Source organism: Cryptomeria japonica, chromosome 3 (genome assembly GCF_030272615.1).
Source record: "Cryptomeria japonica chromosome 3, Sugi_1.0, whole genome shotgun sequence".
NCBI classification, from domain to species: domain Eukaryota; kingdom Viridiplantae; phylum Streptophyta; class Pinopsida; order Cupressales; family Cupressaceae; genus Cryptomeria; species Cryptomeria japonica.
The window spans coordinates 767,897,775-767,914,596 of NC_081407.1; the positions used below are offsets into that span (position 1 = coordinate 767,897,775).

At 36.9% G+C, this 16,822-nt stretch overlaps 1 protein-coding gene across 4 annotated transcripts in view; it reads left to right on the top strand.

The window, feature by feature from the left end:
- The window catches only part of LOC131078112 (uncharacterized), a 154,597-nt gene that overhangs the window by 4,614 nt on the left and 133,161 nt on the right, over nt 1–16,822 (top strand). For all 4 annotated transcript variants that reach the window (XR_009113730.2, XM_058015784.2, XM_058015782.2 and 1 more), the window contains exon 2: nt 10,428–10,490. Coding sequence is in view for 3 of the 4 variants with exons in the window: in XM_058015784.2 (XP_057871767.2) it covers nt 10,428–10,490 (63 nt within the window). In the remaining variant the exon portion in view is untranslated. The remainder of the gene's footprint in view (nt 1–10,427; nt 10,491–16,822) is intronic.

Below are 16,822 nucleotides of genomic sequence, written 5' to 3' on the forward strand. Positions count from 1 at the left end.
ATACTTCATTGCTTGAATTCTTGAATGCTTGAATGCTTGATGCCTTGTGATTATAATTTCGCTGTTCTATCTTCTCAAAATGAGAGAGGAAGTCCTCCTTATATACTTGCCTATCGGGAAAACAGCTTAATTTTCGGACAAGGGTTGACATGGAGATCACATTCCCTCCAACTCATTATGACCGTTGTGAGTGGCCAAATTGGGGTCCTATTTGGGAGGACCAAGATGCCACACCCTTGTCCTACCCCATTTTAGGACCAGGACCAAAGGGCCATGCAAGGTGTAAAGTGAAAATAAGCCCTACTTTGCATGATATAAGCATAATTAGGTCTTAATTAAGCATTGAGGTACAAACTAATACAAATGCAAAAGCATATGGATTTCAAAGAATCGATGTTGTTCAATTAATCAAGGAGACAAAGCTCCTTTAAATAGAGTTACAAAGACAATGTTTCTAAAAGAAACAATTGTTAACTAGAGGCGAAGTTAGAAACAACTTAAATGACCATTAATAACACAAAGAGAAAGATATTTTTCTAATACCCTCCCTTAATGGTCATTGTTCCAACTGCCAAGAGAAATAACAGAGAAGGTTGCCCCCTTCTTCTCAGAACACGCTGCAATAGAAGACAAGATCCTGCCACTGACTCTACCACTTGAGATGAGTTTGCCACTAACCCTCCCAGAAACTGCAGAACTTCTGAAGATACCCAAACAACACCAACTGTCCAACCTGATGTTGAAGAACTATCCCTCCCTGTAACCAGAGACACACCAAGAGGAAGATATTTTTCTAATACCCTCCCTTAATGGTCATCGTTCCAACTACCAAGAGAAATAACAGAGAAGGTTGCCCCTTCTTCTCAGAACACACTGCAATAGAAGACAAGAGCCTGCCACTGACTATACCACTTGAGATGAGTCTACCACCAATCCTCCTAGAAACTGCAGAACTTTTGGAGATACCCAAAACAACGCCAACCGTCCAACCTGATGTTGGATAACTATCCCTCCCTCTAACCAGAGACACACAAAGAGAAAGATATTTTCTAATACCCTCCCTCAATGGTCATCGTTCCAACTACCAAGAGAAATAACAGAGAAGGTTGCTCCCTTCTTCTCAAAACACATTGCAACAGAAGACAAGAGCCTGCCACTGACTCTACCACTTGAGATGAGTCTGCCAACAACCCTCCTAGAAACTGCAGAACTTCTGGAGATACCCAAAACAACACCAACTGTCCAACATGACGTTGGAGAACTATCCCTCCTTGTAACTAGAGACACACCAAGAACAATTGTCACGATTTTGAGGAAAAAATCGGCAAACCCTCCAAACTATTGCAGATGAGCAAGATGCCTGAAAATAGATTGCAAACAAGAGATTGGTGCAGATGTTCGCACAACAATTCCAGGTGCGACTAAAAACATACTGCAACAAAGTACAATTTTTGAGGAAAAAATCATAAACCCTACCATGGTTTTTTTTTAGGGACAAAAAATATTTAAAAACCCATAGATAATTTTTGAGGACAAAATTATTAAAACCCACAAAGATTTTTTAAAGGGAAAAAAAAATTAAAACCCATCAAATTTTTTTTTTTAGGTAAAAAAATATTAAAAACCGAGACAAATATCAATGCCCAAAAGCCATCTTCACGCTTTTCGAGGCATGAAAAAGGAGGAATTGAGAAGATGTCGAATGCACAAAACCCGAGGTACGAAGTTCAATGCATTGAGACAAGTACATGCACAAATTCCAAGGCAAATTCGCTGGCACAAAAAACGAGGCACCCAAAAAAATCTGAGACCAACAAAACAGCTCTCGAAAAACCCACCAAGAATCTGCGATCAGAATAAAATTTCGACCTTAACAAAAGGGTCAAAACCCTAGTCGAAAATTGCAGAAGCCTTAGATGGCCATGAAAATACCAAATGCTCAGAAAAGTTTTTGAGCCAGGGAGCCATAATCTGCAAAAAAGCCTTGTGAAATCTGCAGAAAACTCTAACATGAAATAGGCCTAGAAAATCTGAAGTACAGAAGAGATTAAAAATTAATTTTTCAAATTTTTTTTTTTTTTTTTGAAGAAAATCTCTACGAATTTTTGTTGATGCTTTGATACCATAATACAGATGCAAAAGCATATGGATTTCAAAGAATTGATGTTCAATTAATCAAGGAGACAAAGCTTCTTTAAATAGAGTTACAAAGACGATGTTTCTAAAAGAAACAATCGTTAACTAGAGGTGAAGTTAGAAACAACTTAAATGATCATTAATAACTCAAAGAGAAAGATATTATTCTAATACAAACACTAAAGTGAGGGTCCCATATGTGGATCAAATTGTAAGAGAGTACAATTTAGGGCACTACAGTAGGCTTGTTCAGATTGGTATTGAAGGGAGCAGCTCTGGTGGTGACAAAGTTTTAGGTAACCCAAACCCAAAAACCTTTAGAGCCAAATTCCTTGAAAGGGAAGGGGAAGCATCCATGGAAGAAGAGCAACACACTCAAGGAGATGGAATGACACGACTTCATGATGAATATATTGCATCTAAGTGCTACCATATGAAGTGACATGTCTTTTACAAAATACTATGAAATGAAGACAAGAAATGGGTAAGGAGGATAAGGTATTATGAGCCGCTCCTAAAGTATATACATCGCTTGGGAAAGATTACCATCCCCACTTTTGATGGATCCGAAAGTTGTTCTACAAGAGCTTGGTTGCAGAAATTTAAAACATACATCTCCTTGAATCCAATGTTTGAAGAAGAGGCCATCAAGTTTGCCACCATACATCTAGAAGGAGTGGCTCATGAATGGTGGTATCATGGCATGAGGACTCAAGAACACAATTCAATCTCTACCTTATAAGAATTCAGCCAAAGGTTGATAGAAAGGTTCTATAGGAAGGACCTAGAGATTCATTTTAGAGAACTAGCACAATTGAAGCAAGAAGGTACAATGTAGTAGAATTCTGTAGGCATTTGGTGATGGTTCTAGACGTGACAAAAAGAAGACTCATAGTCCTTTTTGTAGAGAGCCTATTTGAACCCCTCAATAAGTTGGTAAGGGCATTTGATGTGAGTTGTTTGCAAGAAGATATTAGGAGAGCTGTAAATTTGGAGGATTTAGTGGCTAAGGACAGATTCTAATTCAAGAAGGTACCTCTGATTTTGCCAAAGAGGCCTCCTCAAAAGAGCATTCCTCCACCCAAGGCATTAACCCCCAAGCCAAACCAAATTAAGGTATCCAAGAATGAACTCCGAAGGAAAAAATTGTGTTTCACATGCAAAGAGCGATGGCAGCCAAGCCACAGGTGCTTGGGAAAGGGGCAAAGACACTATATAGAGGTGGTCTCCAATGAGCATTTAGAGGAAGATTTGTCTAAGCCTTAGGCTTGGTGGATGTGGATGAGATTGAGCATGGGGATCAAGGAGGAGAGCATCCAAGAGCTACACTTACACAACACTATAAGAGGCACCTAGATGTCAAGGTTTTTGTGTTAGAGGAGGCTTGCATGACAAAGGGTGTCAATTCTGATTCATAGTGGAGCCACCCACAATTTCATTGATGAAGGCTAGTGACGAGGATGGGAATGAGGACAATAGACTTTGAAGGGTTTGATGTTATAGTGTCTAATAGTTGTACTATTCCCTGCAGTTGAAAGATTCAACAATTGGAGTTGACTTTAGGACATGAGATGTGAGATGATTCTATGTGATTCGCATTGGTGATATAGAGTTGGTATTAGGAGTGCAATGCTTGCACTCACTTGGCAAATATTCACAAAGTTATCAAACCATGGAGTTGAAGTTCAAATCCAATGGGAAGGAGGTAGTTCTTTGTAGCATTTCAAATGGGGGCCCTATGTTGGTTTCGGCCAAGAGGATAGATAGAGCTTTTAGTAGAGATCAGGTGATGTGGGCAATTGAGTGTTTGATTATAGATAGAAGTACATCCAAGGATAGGAGATCCTATCATTTTGCTATTCAACCCATCTTGAACAAACATAGCAAGATACGTTCCTCCTAGTTTACCATCGGATAGAGGCTTCTAGCATGCGATTGAGCTTGAGAAAGGAGCGAATTGGTCATCGCTGCTCCTCATTGACATTCGAATAAGTACAAGGAAGAGATTAAGAAGATGATTAAGGAGTTATTGGACATGGGGCACACACGACCTAGTTCCAACCCATTCACCTCATCTTGTGTTAGTGAAGAAAAAATATGGAACTATGACGACACGCACTAACTATAGAGCTCCCAACAAAAGGACAATAAAAAAGTGTTACTCCATACCTAGGATTGATGAGTTGATTGATGAGATTTATGGTGCGGTGTACTTCTTCAAGATTGATCTATGATCAAAGTATCATTAGATAAGGGTTAGAGATGAGGACGTGCACAAAAGTGCTTTCAGGTGTCACTATGGGCAATATGAGTTCTTGGTTATGCCATTTGGATTAACAAATGCACCAGCCACATTTAGTCTTGGATGAATGAGGTATTTATTTTGCAGTTGATGATATTTGTGTTGGTTTTTCTTTGATGACATCTTGAATTTTAGTAAGACATGTTAGGACCATTTGAGGCAAGTAGATGAGGTGCTTGGCACACTGCAGCAGCATTCATTCTATGCAAGGCATTTGAATGTCAGTTTGGGTTGATCGAAATATTAAATTTGGGATTCAAGATCAATGTCCAAGGGGAGCGCTTGGATGAGGAAAAGATCAAGGCAATAGAAGATTGGCCTAGACCAAGGAATTTGACACATTCGAGAGGATTCATGGGACTTTGCAGCTGCTATAGTATAGGAGGTTTGGCAACTTGCAGCCTCATTGACAAATTTGACAAATGAGCCCTTTACCACAAAGAGCTTTCAACAAACTTAGGGAGTTAATGAGCTTATGTTCTGCTTTGGCTATTCCTGATTTCTCACTTTCTTTTGTCCTAGAATGTGATGCATCAAGAGAAGAGATTGGAGCAGTTTTAATGTAAAATAAGCATCCCATAGCATTTAAGAGTAGGAAGCTCAAGGAGGTAGAGAGGAGCTTCTCTATTTACGACAAGGAGATGTTGGCCAATATGCACGCTCTAGACAAATTCAAACAGTATTTGGTTTGTGGGAAATCTATGGTAAAAATGGATCACAGTAGCTTGAATTTCTTCCTTAATTAGAAGGACTTGATTGATAGACGATAGAAGTGGGTAAGCAAACTTGAGGCCTAGGATTTGGACATTGAGTATGTTAAGGTAAAAAATAATGTGGTGGCTGGTGCACTATCAAAAAAACTTTTTTTCTGCTCTATGACTGGTATATTAGCTGATTAGAAGGTTTCCGTATTGACCAAATATGCTAAAAACACATATGCTACAAACATCTTAGATGGCAAGAAAGATGATAGATACAAGGTGGTTGATGAGCTCATCCTCTGCAAAGATCGAGTGTTGCTTGTTCTATAATCCAATGTGAAGGAAAGTATTTTGAGGGAATGTTATTACACACCACTTGCTGGTCATCTGGGTTTTTACAAGACATACAAGGAAGTAAGGGACCGTTTCTCATTGAAGGGGCTCAAAGGTGATGTGCTGAGGCATGTTAGGTAGTGTATGAGTTGTCAACAAAACAAATCGGAGCATGGTTTCCCAGTTGGTTTGTTGCAGCCCCTGCCCTTTACAAATCGGAAATGGGAGAGTATTTCCATGGACTTCATTACAGGACTTCCAAAGGTGCAAGGTAAGGATTGTATTTATGTGGTAATTGATAAGCTTACTAAATATGCACATTTTTATGCTTTTTCTTCAGAGTACAAGACTTCACAAGTTGCTGATCTGTGCTTAAGAGAGATTTTTAAACTTCATGGGCTGCCTAGGAACATTGTGAGTGACCGAGAGCAGATTTACTAGCTTGTTTTGGCGAGAGCTATTTTGTTTGACAGGAAAAAAATTGTCTCCAAGTACTAGTTATCATCCCCAAACCGATGGGCAAACGTAAAATCTGAACAAATGGATAGATGCTTACTTACGGAATTATGTTACAGGGCAGCAAACAACATGGATTAGATGGCTGCACCTTGGGGACTATTGCTAAAATACCACTTACTACATGTCTATATGTATGTCTCCTTTCAAGGCACTTTATGGGTATGATGCTGTTTCATTCATGGACTTGATCATTTCAGATAGTAGAGTACTAGGAGCTAAAGATTTGATTCAATGAAGTTTAGATATTTTGAAATCATTCAAAGAGAGCTTACAGTAGTCCCAAAACCAGCAGAAAGTGTATGCTGATCGCCACTGAACTGAGAGTTTTTAAGGTGGGTGACATGGTATTTTGAGATTGCAGACCTATAGGCAATCTGCCCTCAGAGGCAGTGGAGCTAAGAAGGCGAAACCACAATTTTATGGGCCTTACAAGGTGTGTAGGAGGATTGTTGAAGTCGCATATGAGCTGGAACTTCTAGGAAATTGCAGAATACATAATGTTTTTCATGTCTTGTGTCTCAAGAAAGCTCTTGGATAGCATTTTACCCCTTCACTTGAGCTGCCACCACTTGACGATGAAGGAAAGTTGATTCTTGAAACTGAAGCCATTTTAATGTGAGAGAGAAGAAGCTTAAGAAACAAAGATATTTTGAAATATTTTGTCAAGTGGAAGAATTTGCCCCTTGAGGATGCTACATGGAAAGGAGTGGAAATTTTCGAGCATCAAGTCTGAACTTGCTTGAGGGCAAGCAATTTTGGGATGGGAGTGTTAAAATAATATTAATATTTTCTATAATGGCCATCTTCTATTTTTAGTTGTCGACTTATTTAGCTTGTTAAGTTAGCTTTTTATTATGTAATTAGCTTTTAAGCTTTATTTAGCATTTAGCTTTTTAGTTAATTAGCTTCTAAGCTTTATTTAGCATTTAGCTTTTTCTTTTTAGTTAATTAGTTTTTAAACTTAATTTAGTTTTTAACCTTAATTTAGCTTTTAAGCTTAATTTAGCGTTTAGCTCTTTAATCTTTAATCTTTAATCTTTTACTTTAACGTTATGTTCTAATTATAGAACATCGTCTTGTAACCTCTATATATACGTGTGTATATCGTTCAATGTAATTATCCGATTATTGAATCATTCATTCAATTTATTTTTCATGGTAACAAAGCATGGGAATTAAAAATTTCGAAAGTTTTTGTTATTAAAATTTTTCGAAGTTTTTATTGAAGAGATTTTTTTTGAAACTCTTTAAAAAAAGAGCAGGTTCTTTTTCTCTTCCTGGGCGGATTTTTTTTGCAGGTTGAAAATTTTCCTAGGGTTTCTGCAATTTTCGACTAGGGTTTTGACCCTTTAGTTCAAGTCGAAATTTTATTCTGGTTGCAAATTCTTGGTGGGTTTTTTGAGACCTCAACTGGGTCGTTGTCAAATTTTTCTGGGTGCATCGTTTGCCGTACCTCAATTTTTGAGCCGTCAGATTTGCATTCTGTTTTCAGATTCTTGGTGGGTTTTTCAAGAGCTTTTTTGGGCTGGTCTCAATTTTTTTGGGAGCCTCGTTTTCCGTTCCTCAAATTTTGTGCCAACGAATTTGCCTTGGAATTTATAAACAGTTTGCAATTTCTGCTAATTCTGTGGATGTTGGGAATTTTGCTGTTTTCTGGGCACTGTTTATGCTGTTTTGAGTTTGGAATTTTTTTTTTCATTTTCGGGTTTCTTCCAAACCTCGAAATTTGTTCCTTGGAATTTGTGCTAGAATACTCCTATAGCATTTCAGTTTTCTCAGCAGCTGATTCTATTCTGATTTTTAAAAAAAATCAGATTCTTTTGTCTCTTGCTTTCACTCAATTGACCTCGATCAACCTTGATTTCTGTGATGGCATCTTTGACCAACATCATGTTGGAACACAGGTCTTAGGAACAGGAGCAGGCTCATGTTGCAGAGCATTCTGGAGAGAAGGAGTCAGCCTTCTATGCTTTGTGATAAGCAAATTTCCTGTTTGGTTGGTTTTCACATTTTTTTCCTCAAAAATTGTTCGCAGGGTTTCGAATTTTTTTCCTTAAAAAATATTATCTGTCATCCGCAAAGCTTGCATGGGATTTCTAGGTTTTCACGATTTTTTCCTAAAAAATCATCTATAATACGCGAAGTTTGTGTGGGATTTGTGATTCGCGAAGTTCTCTGGTTTTGATTGATTTTCCTCCTCAAAAATCGAGCTTTGTTGCTGACAATTTGGGTCGCACCTGCCAGGGCGAATATCTGCAACTGTGGTATCTTGCAGTCAGTTTTGGAGTTGGTACTCTTCTGCAAAAGGGTTGCTGATTTTTTCCTCAAAATCATTGTTTCAGGCTTCAGTAATTCGTGTGTGCCAGATCTCTAATTCGCATGTGAAGGTTACATTCGCTTGGATGGCTTTTGGTACTCTTGTTCCTTTACATTCTGCAGATCCTGGGAGGGTCTCCATTGCAGCAGAGTGTTCTTTGCATATGTGATCATAACACCTGCAGTGTTTTCTGTAGGCTATTGAGTACGATGACCATTAGGGAGGGTGTTAAAATAATGTTAATATCTTCTATAATGGTCATCTTCTATTTTAAGTTGTCGACTTATTTAGCTTGTTAAGTTAGCTTTTTATTATGTAATTAGCTTTTAAGCTTTATTTAGCATTTAGCTTTTTAGTTAATTAGCTTTTAAGCTTTATTTAGCTTTCACGCTTAATTTAGCATTTAGCTCTTTAATCTTTTACTTTAACATTATGTTCTAATTATAGAACATCGTCTTGTAACCTCTATATATAAGTGTGTATATCGTTCAATGTAATTATCCGATTATTGAATCATTCATTCAATTTCTTTTTCAGGGAGGACAGTCATGTCCCCACCTTAAGTTGGGTTGCATAGCAACTCCAACAAGAGTGTTTTTAAACACTCCCATAATAAATTGCATAAATTAAAAAAAGATAAATAAAAAATATTAAGTAAATTTCAAAATTTTAATTTTTTTCTAGTCTCAAGGCCCACATCTTCCACTTTCTGGGTTGACCTATGTTGTTCGTAGCTATGAATTTTTGGATGTGAATCACAGTCAGTTTTTGTGCAGGCCTTGTGGGACGAAAACCTTAGAAGGCCAAGTTGGGTAGGATGACACCCCCTATACCCCTTCATTGCAACATTACCATAACACATAAGTTTTAGCAGAGCATAATTCGACTGAGTATTGCAGGTACCGTGCACTGAGGACAAGAAGGTAGCATGCCAAAATTTTTCTATATCAACGCTCACTAAGGGGCACCTGCTAGGAGGATGATTAACCACACATCTGGAGTCGAGTAATAATAACACTCACCAATACCGGTGCTAGTAGGATTGAAATCCTACTTTCCTACTTGTTGCGTCTCTCAACACTAGCAAAGTAGAGAAATACCAAAAGGAAAAGAGATATACAGAGTGGACAAGTTCTCACTATGCTGAATAGATCAAGAGTTAAAGTGAAATAACTTTTTGGGAGCTGTGATTTTATAGAATTATATTCCCAGGTTGCAATCTGAGGTTTGGATTGGTTTCCTGGTGAAGCTTTGTGGCATATTTTGTAATTGGGTACTTCAGGGAGCTTGTACATTTTATTAACAATACGAGTAATTCCAGATTGCAATTTATTTCCTGTCATCTCTGAAGTATCAGTAACTGCAATTCATTACTGTTAAGTCTGTGCTCTGATCAATTTGATTTTTCTGCAAATAGCGTTGATAGAAGTGTGTGGTTTATTTCATAGAGTTACTGGTGGTAACAACTAATAAGTACTCAGTTGACAATAACCCCAATGTTTGCGGTTAAAATAAAGATCCCTGGGACTTGAAATATTGCATGTTTGAATTTTGAACGGGTGAGAAGGTTGCTAGTATTTCCAGAAGGAACTTTCTTCATCCAAGCAGTAATTTTACTGGCAAATGATTAAACTAATGCAAGGACAGAGAGCATTGTAAGCTTGTGCTTTACAGGAAATTTATTTTAAGATAAAGTTCTTTGTCAATATTCTGCAAAAGGTGATCAATGGTTTGATTTACAGACATCTCATTAATGCATTAGCATATAAGACATAATTACAAAACTCATTGATGTTATTGTGTTTGTTCTACAAATATAGAATACAATTTAAGGTACTAACATCTGATAGATCATTAATTTGATGACTTGTAAACCAAAGTATGTTAAATGATTATTGTTGTTGTTTCAATTCTCCAAATTTCACATGGACCACCAGCATTTGAATTTGTAGTTACCATTTTTTGTTTAAACTATAAGGTATGATGAAATTTCTAATTTTGCTCAGATTTTGTTTTAAAGATTTTTGTAGATGAAGTATTATTATATTGTGAAAAGCAATGCAAACTGAAAATTGGGTTGAAATTTGAAAGTAAGTTCAATTGCTTATTTTGTTATCAGATGCAAGAGAATGAACACTTGAGGACTGAACTTAAGTTTACAAATTGGGAACTTCAAAATTATGTAAGTACAGTACCCTGTAGACTTTGAATGTATATGCTTTGGATTTTTATTGCTCAAGTATTTTTGGTGTGCGGTGGTAATTTTAGATGCAATCTTTTGCTTCAGTTTGTAATTTTTTCTTGAAGCAGTTAAATTGGAAACTGACTTTTGTGCAGAAATCTGAAAAACTATAGTGTCTTTTCATTGGTTGACTGGTAGTACTTCTCATCTTCAATAATATACAGTTCTAGATTTTGTTTCCAAAACATATATTTGGCATCTTGAAAATGCTGGTCATGCTCTTTCTTAAATTCAGAGGTTAATTTTCTCAAGCATTAAGTATCCAAGTAATCAATACTATAGAAAAATAATTAAACATTAATCAGAATAAAATCAGCTTTTTGAAATTCTAGCCAATGAAGTTATATTCTGCTGCTATTTACTGTGTCACAAGGTTCGGGTTCATGTTCTTGTTCGGCAATAATAAAATTTGGATGAAGTTTGGCAAGAGGGAAAAAGTTGAAAAAAAGTTTTGTGATTAAATTTGCGTTATATAAGTTTTATTTAAAAAAAAATATAAATAATATATTCATAAAATTATCAAAGTAGTTTAAAATTGCTAAATAGATTTGAAATAATTTAATATTCTAAAATAAAATAGATTTGAAATGAAATTGTCAAATTTATTATCTATGAAAGTAAAATAATACTATATTGAATTATAAAATTAATACAAATATTTTGCATATATTAAAACAAAATTATTGAAATTATATTATTTTTAATTTGAATGCATTATAATAATTATAAAACATTATAATATAAATATGTACTATCTAAATCTATTAATATATAAATAATAAATATATTAAATTCTAATATATTGAATAAAAAACTAGTTGGCATGGTTTAAAAGAGAACATAAAAGTATACTAAATAATATTTAAAAACAGAAAATTAAAATTAAATCAAAACCTAAAATTTAAATTGCGAAGATGAACGAGCCTTGAGATGCAGGATTCACCCTAACAGAGTGTACAAAAGTAGTGGGCAAGATCATGCAAGCTCAATAATCAGCATTAATTATAAATCATGTAATTCACACATTATAACAAGTGTGGTTTGATGACAAACGATTTTCATCAGGGTGAGAGTTTAAGTTCTTGTTCTGTCAGTATTAGCATCCAATTGGAGAAACACCAGATGCAAAGCTAACATCTGTAGGGAAGGTTTATCTTCTTGGCTTGGGAGGCGTGAAGGGAAGAGCGGTGATATATTATTAAAACACTATAAGAATGGTGAGCCGTCAAAATATCCCAATTGGAGCATGCCAAAAACAAGAGGAAAACAGATGGAAGCCCTTATCTTCAAATATTAAGGCAAACATGAATGGATTTTTAAGACTTTTTTGAAGTTTGCTGAATTTCAAATTTCATAGATGAATAAACCCTACGACTTAGGCTATTTCACATCTTTATATGGGTGCTTTTGCATAGGTTTCCGTTTAATGCCTGACCAAATCTGGACAATATCATATAATTTTAGGTAAATTCATTTTTTTTATTTGACAAGCACTATTGTTTCATTTGACAAAGAGTCAGATCCTTCAATAATGAAGCAAACATGCTTGGGGTCAACTGTTAATAGATTTTTGTTGGGTTAGGTTTTTATTGAGTAGCTTGATTGCTGGAAGATTTGGAAGAGATAAATATGTTCCCTTGGACATTACATGGAGTTATGCATTCCTTGGCAGACCTGTAATATGTTTTCTTATGAATATAGTTTTTGGTTCAGGCTTCCAAATGGTGATATTTGGGCATTGCTTCCACTTCCCAATAGAAGAACATTTTTCATTGTTGATTTTTTTGGTAAGTATCTCTAATCATTTGCAAATAAGTAATTACCCTTAAATCAGACTTCCTGTATGTGTTAATAATGGTTCTCATGTGAAAGGAGTTTCCTTGACCTTAAAAATATTGATGTCAGGGATGAGGATGACAAGCTAATACTAAAGGTTCTGATCAAAGATTTTGGGATCTAGTCATGTGTCTGCATACTGAATCCAAAGCTATTTGAACATCTAGAATCTACTTATGTGACTGCATACTGAAGGAGCTATTTGAATATCTGAGGATCTACTCATGACTGCAAATGTGGTATCCATTTTTCTTTGATTCAAGTGAACTAGAACATGAGGTGCTTTACAACATACTGAATGGAGCTATTTGAACATCTTAGGATCTGCTTATGTGAATGCATATTAAAGGAGCTATTTGAAGTTTGAACATCTTAGGATCCGCTCATGTGACTTCAAATATGGTATCCATTTTTTTTTGATTCCAGTCAATAAAACATGAGGTACCCTACAACATATTAAAGGACGTAGAGCTTTCGGAGTTTACTGGGTCCTTGCAAGTGAGTTTTAATTATGGTTATCTTTTAAGGGTGGATTTTGTACATTGATTTTATCAAATAATAAAACTCAATAGTTAAGCCTGTTTAATCTTGTTTGGTTGCTGTGGCATTGGTGATTACTGCCTTATGTGGAAGGTTATATTCTTCTTATTTTGTTTCTATTTTTAATGGTAGGAACCATATTAACTGCATTAGATATTCTTGTTGGCTCTTAATCTTGAATGAATGTCAAACATGCTTGGAAGAAGAAACTCTAAGGTTGGCTAGCTTTATCTCATGCTTTTAACTTAGGTATAAGAAAATACCCAAAGTTCTGAGGGAAATATGGCAATTGAAGCACAAACAAAGTGTGAAGAAGAGTTAGGGGAAGGCTGAGGCTTGGGAAGCCCACAAATAGCAGTAGAATAGGAAGAATTAACCACAAATTTGAGACAAATAAGCAGAGCAAGCCAATCTGGAACCAAAGAACCATCATCCTGAAGCTCATTTTGAAGACTGGATTCTGGTTCCAAAGGTTGATAGGCTATATCGTGGAGTCGCATTTGGGTGATTTGTGGGATAATGGCCTTAGGTAGTGTTGATGTGTGTTTTAAGCACATGACATTACAAAATAAATTACCAAGATAATTTACCCTCTCTTGAACAAAATCACCTTAGATGCTAAGAATGAGATCAACTAAAATGATTCCAAGGTTTCTACATGTCAGGTCTTGACGAGTGGGTAACTCAATGGTCGATGTGAATTGCTATGTTCACTTGGGGACTTACGCAAATGTTTGGATTATCATGAATGATGCGGAATAGGTGTGTTGACAACTTAAGATTTATCAATATGGCTCTGGATTTACTTTTTACTAAAAAATGGGACAAAAGGAATAGGGTTCAAGAAATCTATTCTAAACCTAGGAATGTAGGAAATGATGAACGGATTTAATGGAATCAAACCAGGCAAGGTCTCACAATCAGCTATTGACACAAGCTTAGTGTAATCGTCTAAGGTATACTTAAGGATTTTAAGGCTATCACCATCAAACATTGACACCATCCAAGTTGATGCTTATCAAGGGATGCGTAATAGTTGAAGTTAAGCTTACTTAAATTCCAGTTGACCACACAAGGGGCACTTACCAGCGACAAGAGGCTAGTGGTATGGATTGAGGATTCCACACAAATGAATTCAACAAATCTTCCACTCAATCTAACATACATTAAAATAATTTCTAATCTAAACTAATCTAACTTGGAGGAATTGAGAACCATGAATGCAAATACAACACTTGAAGAGAAAAATCACCAACAATTGAACAATGATTAGGATTCAAATAGCTGCAGCATATACCAACAATTCTACAAAAACTCTCCCTTACAAATGAGAGACAAGGAGGCATATATAGAGTCTCTTACAAAATGGAGGGCCAAGATTGATCCAAGATCATGCCAACAAAACCTTAGAATTTCCCTAATTAGGGTTACATAAAAAATGGTGCCACCAACATATGGCCCAATGAAAAGATACCCAGTCATCAAATAGGGAATCTTCTAGAAGATTTCTCCTTGCATCTCTCTCTCTCTCCTAGCATACTCCAAGAATCTAGCCAATACTGAATCTAACTCCATGGAAATGCTAGGCAAGGTATCTCGTTGTAAATCAATCACGTCCAATGAATCCGAGCAAGCATTCAAAGTATTCTCCCATTCTGGCATGAGCTTCTGCGAACTATGAACATGAATCAACAAAGAGACCAAGTCATCTATCTGACTCTTCTTCAAAGAGTCCAACTGACGAAACTACATAAATTTCATCTTGTCTCTTAATTCGGCTAAGTGTAAACCACTAGCATCTGTAACATCAACACCCAATAATTCCTCAATCGAGTCAAGGATCTTCATTTGAATGTCCTGAATTAATCCTTCCATCTCCATACAACTCGATTGGGCATTCTCATAAGTTGATTTCTTCACGGCTAATGAACAATACCAGCCATGGAAATCATATCTATCTCCACTGTGCACTATGTTCTCGTTGACCAAGGTGGAATTAGGAATCTTCTTCAAAGCCTGGAGGCGTGGAGTAGTCATGTCTTGGATAGGCCGGAATTCTTCCCAAACTCCCTCCAAATACTGGATTCTGAATACGAGCCCTGTTGTCCTATCATATGCATGGACAAACTGAGTAAGGAAATCATCTGCTTGCTTTCTTGCGCTCTCAATCCACTTTTCCACCTCCAAGAGTGTACCTCTCGCTGCCTCACAGTGTGAATGCATTCCATGGTCAACTGCAATAGGAGAAATAAGGGTGGGATCTCCACGCCTTGTCCCTACAATATACTCTCTAAGTCAAATATTCTCTTCTCTGTACCTTTCTTTTTCCACAATCACTCTGTCTAACCTTGCATCGATTGCCTTGAGGTTTTCACCAACCTCTTGAAATTCTTGCTTTCTGGATGTATGACCAAGGGCAACTGAAGTGATCTGGAAATCCATAGGAGTAATAATGTCCGCTGTCATGCCTGCAATAGGAACAACAATTTGCGCAATCCGCATTCCTGTATCATCTCTAGGTATATGCGACAAAATCTCCACTCTCTTGGGTTCCTTCTCTTTAGCACTCCTAGCTAGGTAGTCATCAATATCATCAATAGGCTGTACCTCTATCATTTGTTTACTTTTCTCCATACTTCTCATCAACCATTCAGAATAGCGGCCATCTCCATACCATCATCGAGACATATTTCTCGATCAAGTCCTCTCAATGCCGAGATAACATCCTCATTATCATCAAGGTTGTTCTTGGTCCAATCATATACCTCATTTCCCAAACTTACTTCCAAAAAGACAGTAGGGGATCCCGACTGATCATCATTCTCATTCGGAGGTGCAGATGTTGCTGTGGCATGGAACTCCTGAATATTCTCTGGTAGTATCATTGTGTTGGAACACTGCTGAGTCTCCTTGTTCTGTTCTGTTACTTCAATCACTTCGATTGATGAGACATTGTGAGGGGTTGAACGAATGATAAGTGGAGGAATGATAATCTTCTGTTTCTTCTTCACCTCCTCAATCTTCTTCCCTTTGGCCTTGACTTCTCTTGACGTGTTCTTCCTTCTCTTGGGAGCTTGGCTCTCTTCGTCTGCATGAATCCTGATATCACTGATAGTCCTCTGATCATCCTCGGAAGTAGACTCTTCCGGCTTCATCCTTTAATAAGTGAAGGGAACACCCATATCTACCCATATGCGGGAGAAACTCAAGACCTCTCTCATCAATATATTCAAGTCAATCTCTTCTGACTCTGACCAATTTGGCAATAAGATTGCCGCCTTCATTTCACTCTCATACTGTGGATGTGTATGATCTCTGTCATCTAATACTTGATCAAGAATGAGGAAAAGTCCACACTTCCTCATAAAATCCATTGACATTCTGGACCACATTCTTCTCTTCACTGCTTGCTCGTCCATCAAGTTGGCCCAATAATCTTCTCTGTCAATTTTGTGAATGAACTTCTCTCCCCTGATCTTTCTGACTTTTGTTGTTTGGATCAAATCTTTCTCTTTTCTTGTATGTAGCAAATCGATAGAATGCAAGTTCCTCACTCGCAGTGCTGGCGGCTATGGTGGACTGGCAAACCTTTGACGTTTTCCCAACTGAAATAGGGAATGTCATGCCTGTCCTGTGCTTCTCTCTTTGAATAACATCGAACTCTAGAAGCTGTCTCACCACTTCCAACAAGATCATTGTGTCGGTTGGATACCTAGGAAGTCTGTAGGGTTCAGACTGAAACCCATGAATCCTGAGGTATGTGAAAATGGGAAACTGTATATACCACGATCCATATTTCTCTATTAACTCTATTGCCTCCTTGGACAATCTTCTGTTGATTCCGCCTTGCAACATCCATGTGATGTACATAGTGAATGCATCATTCACTCTCTTAT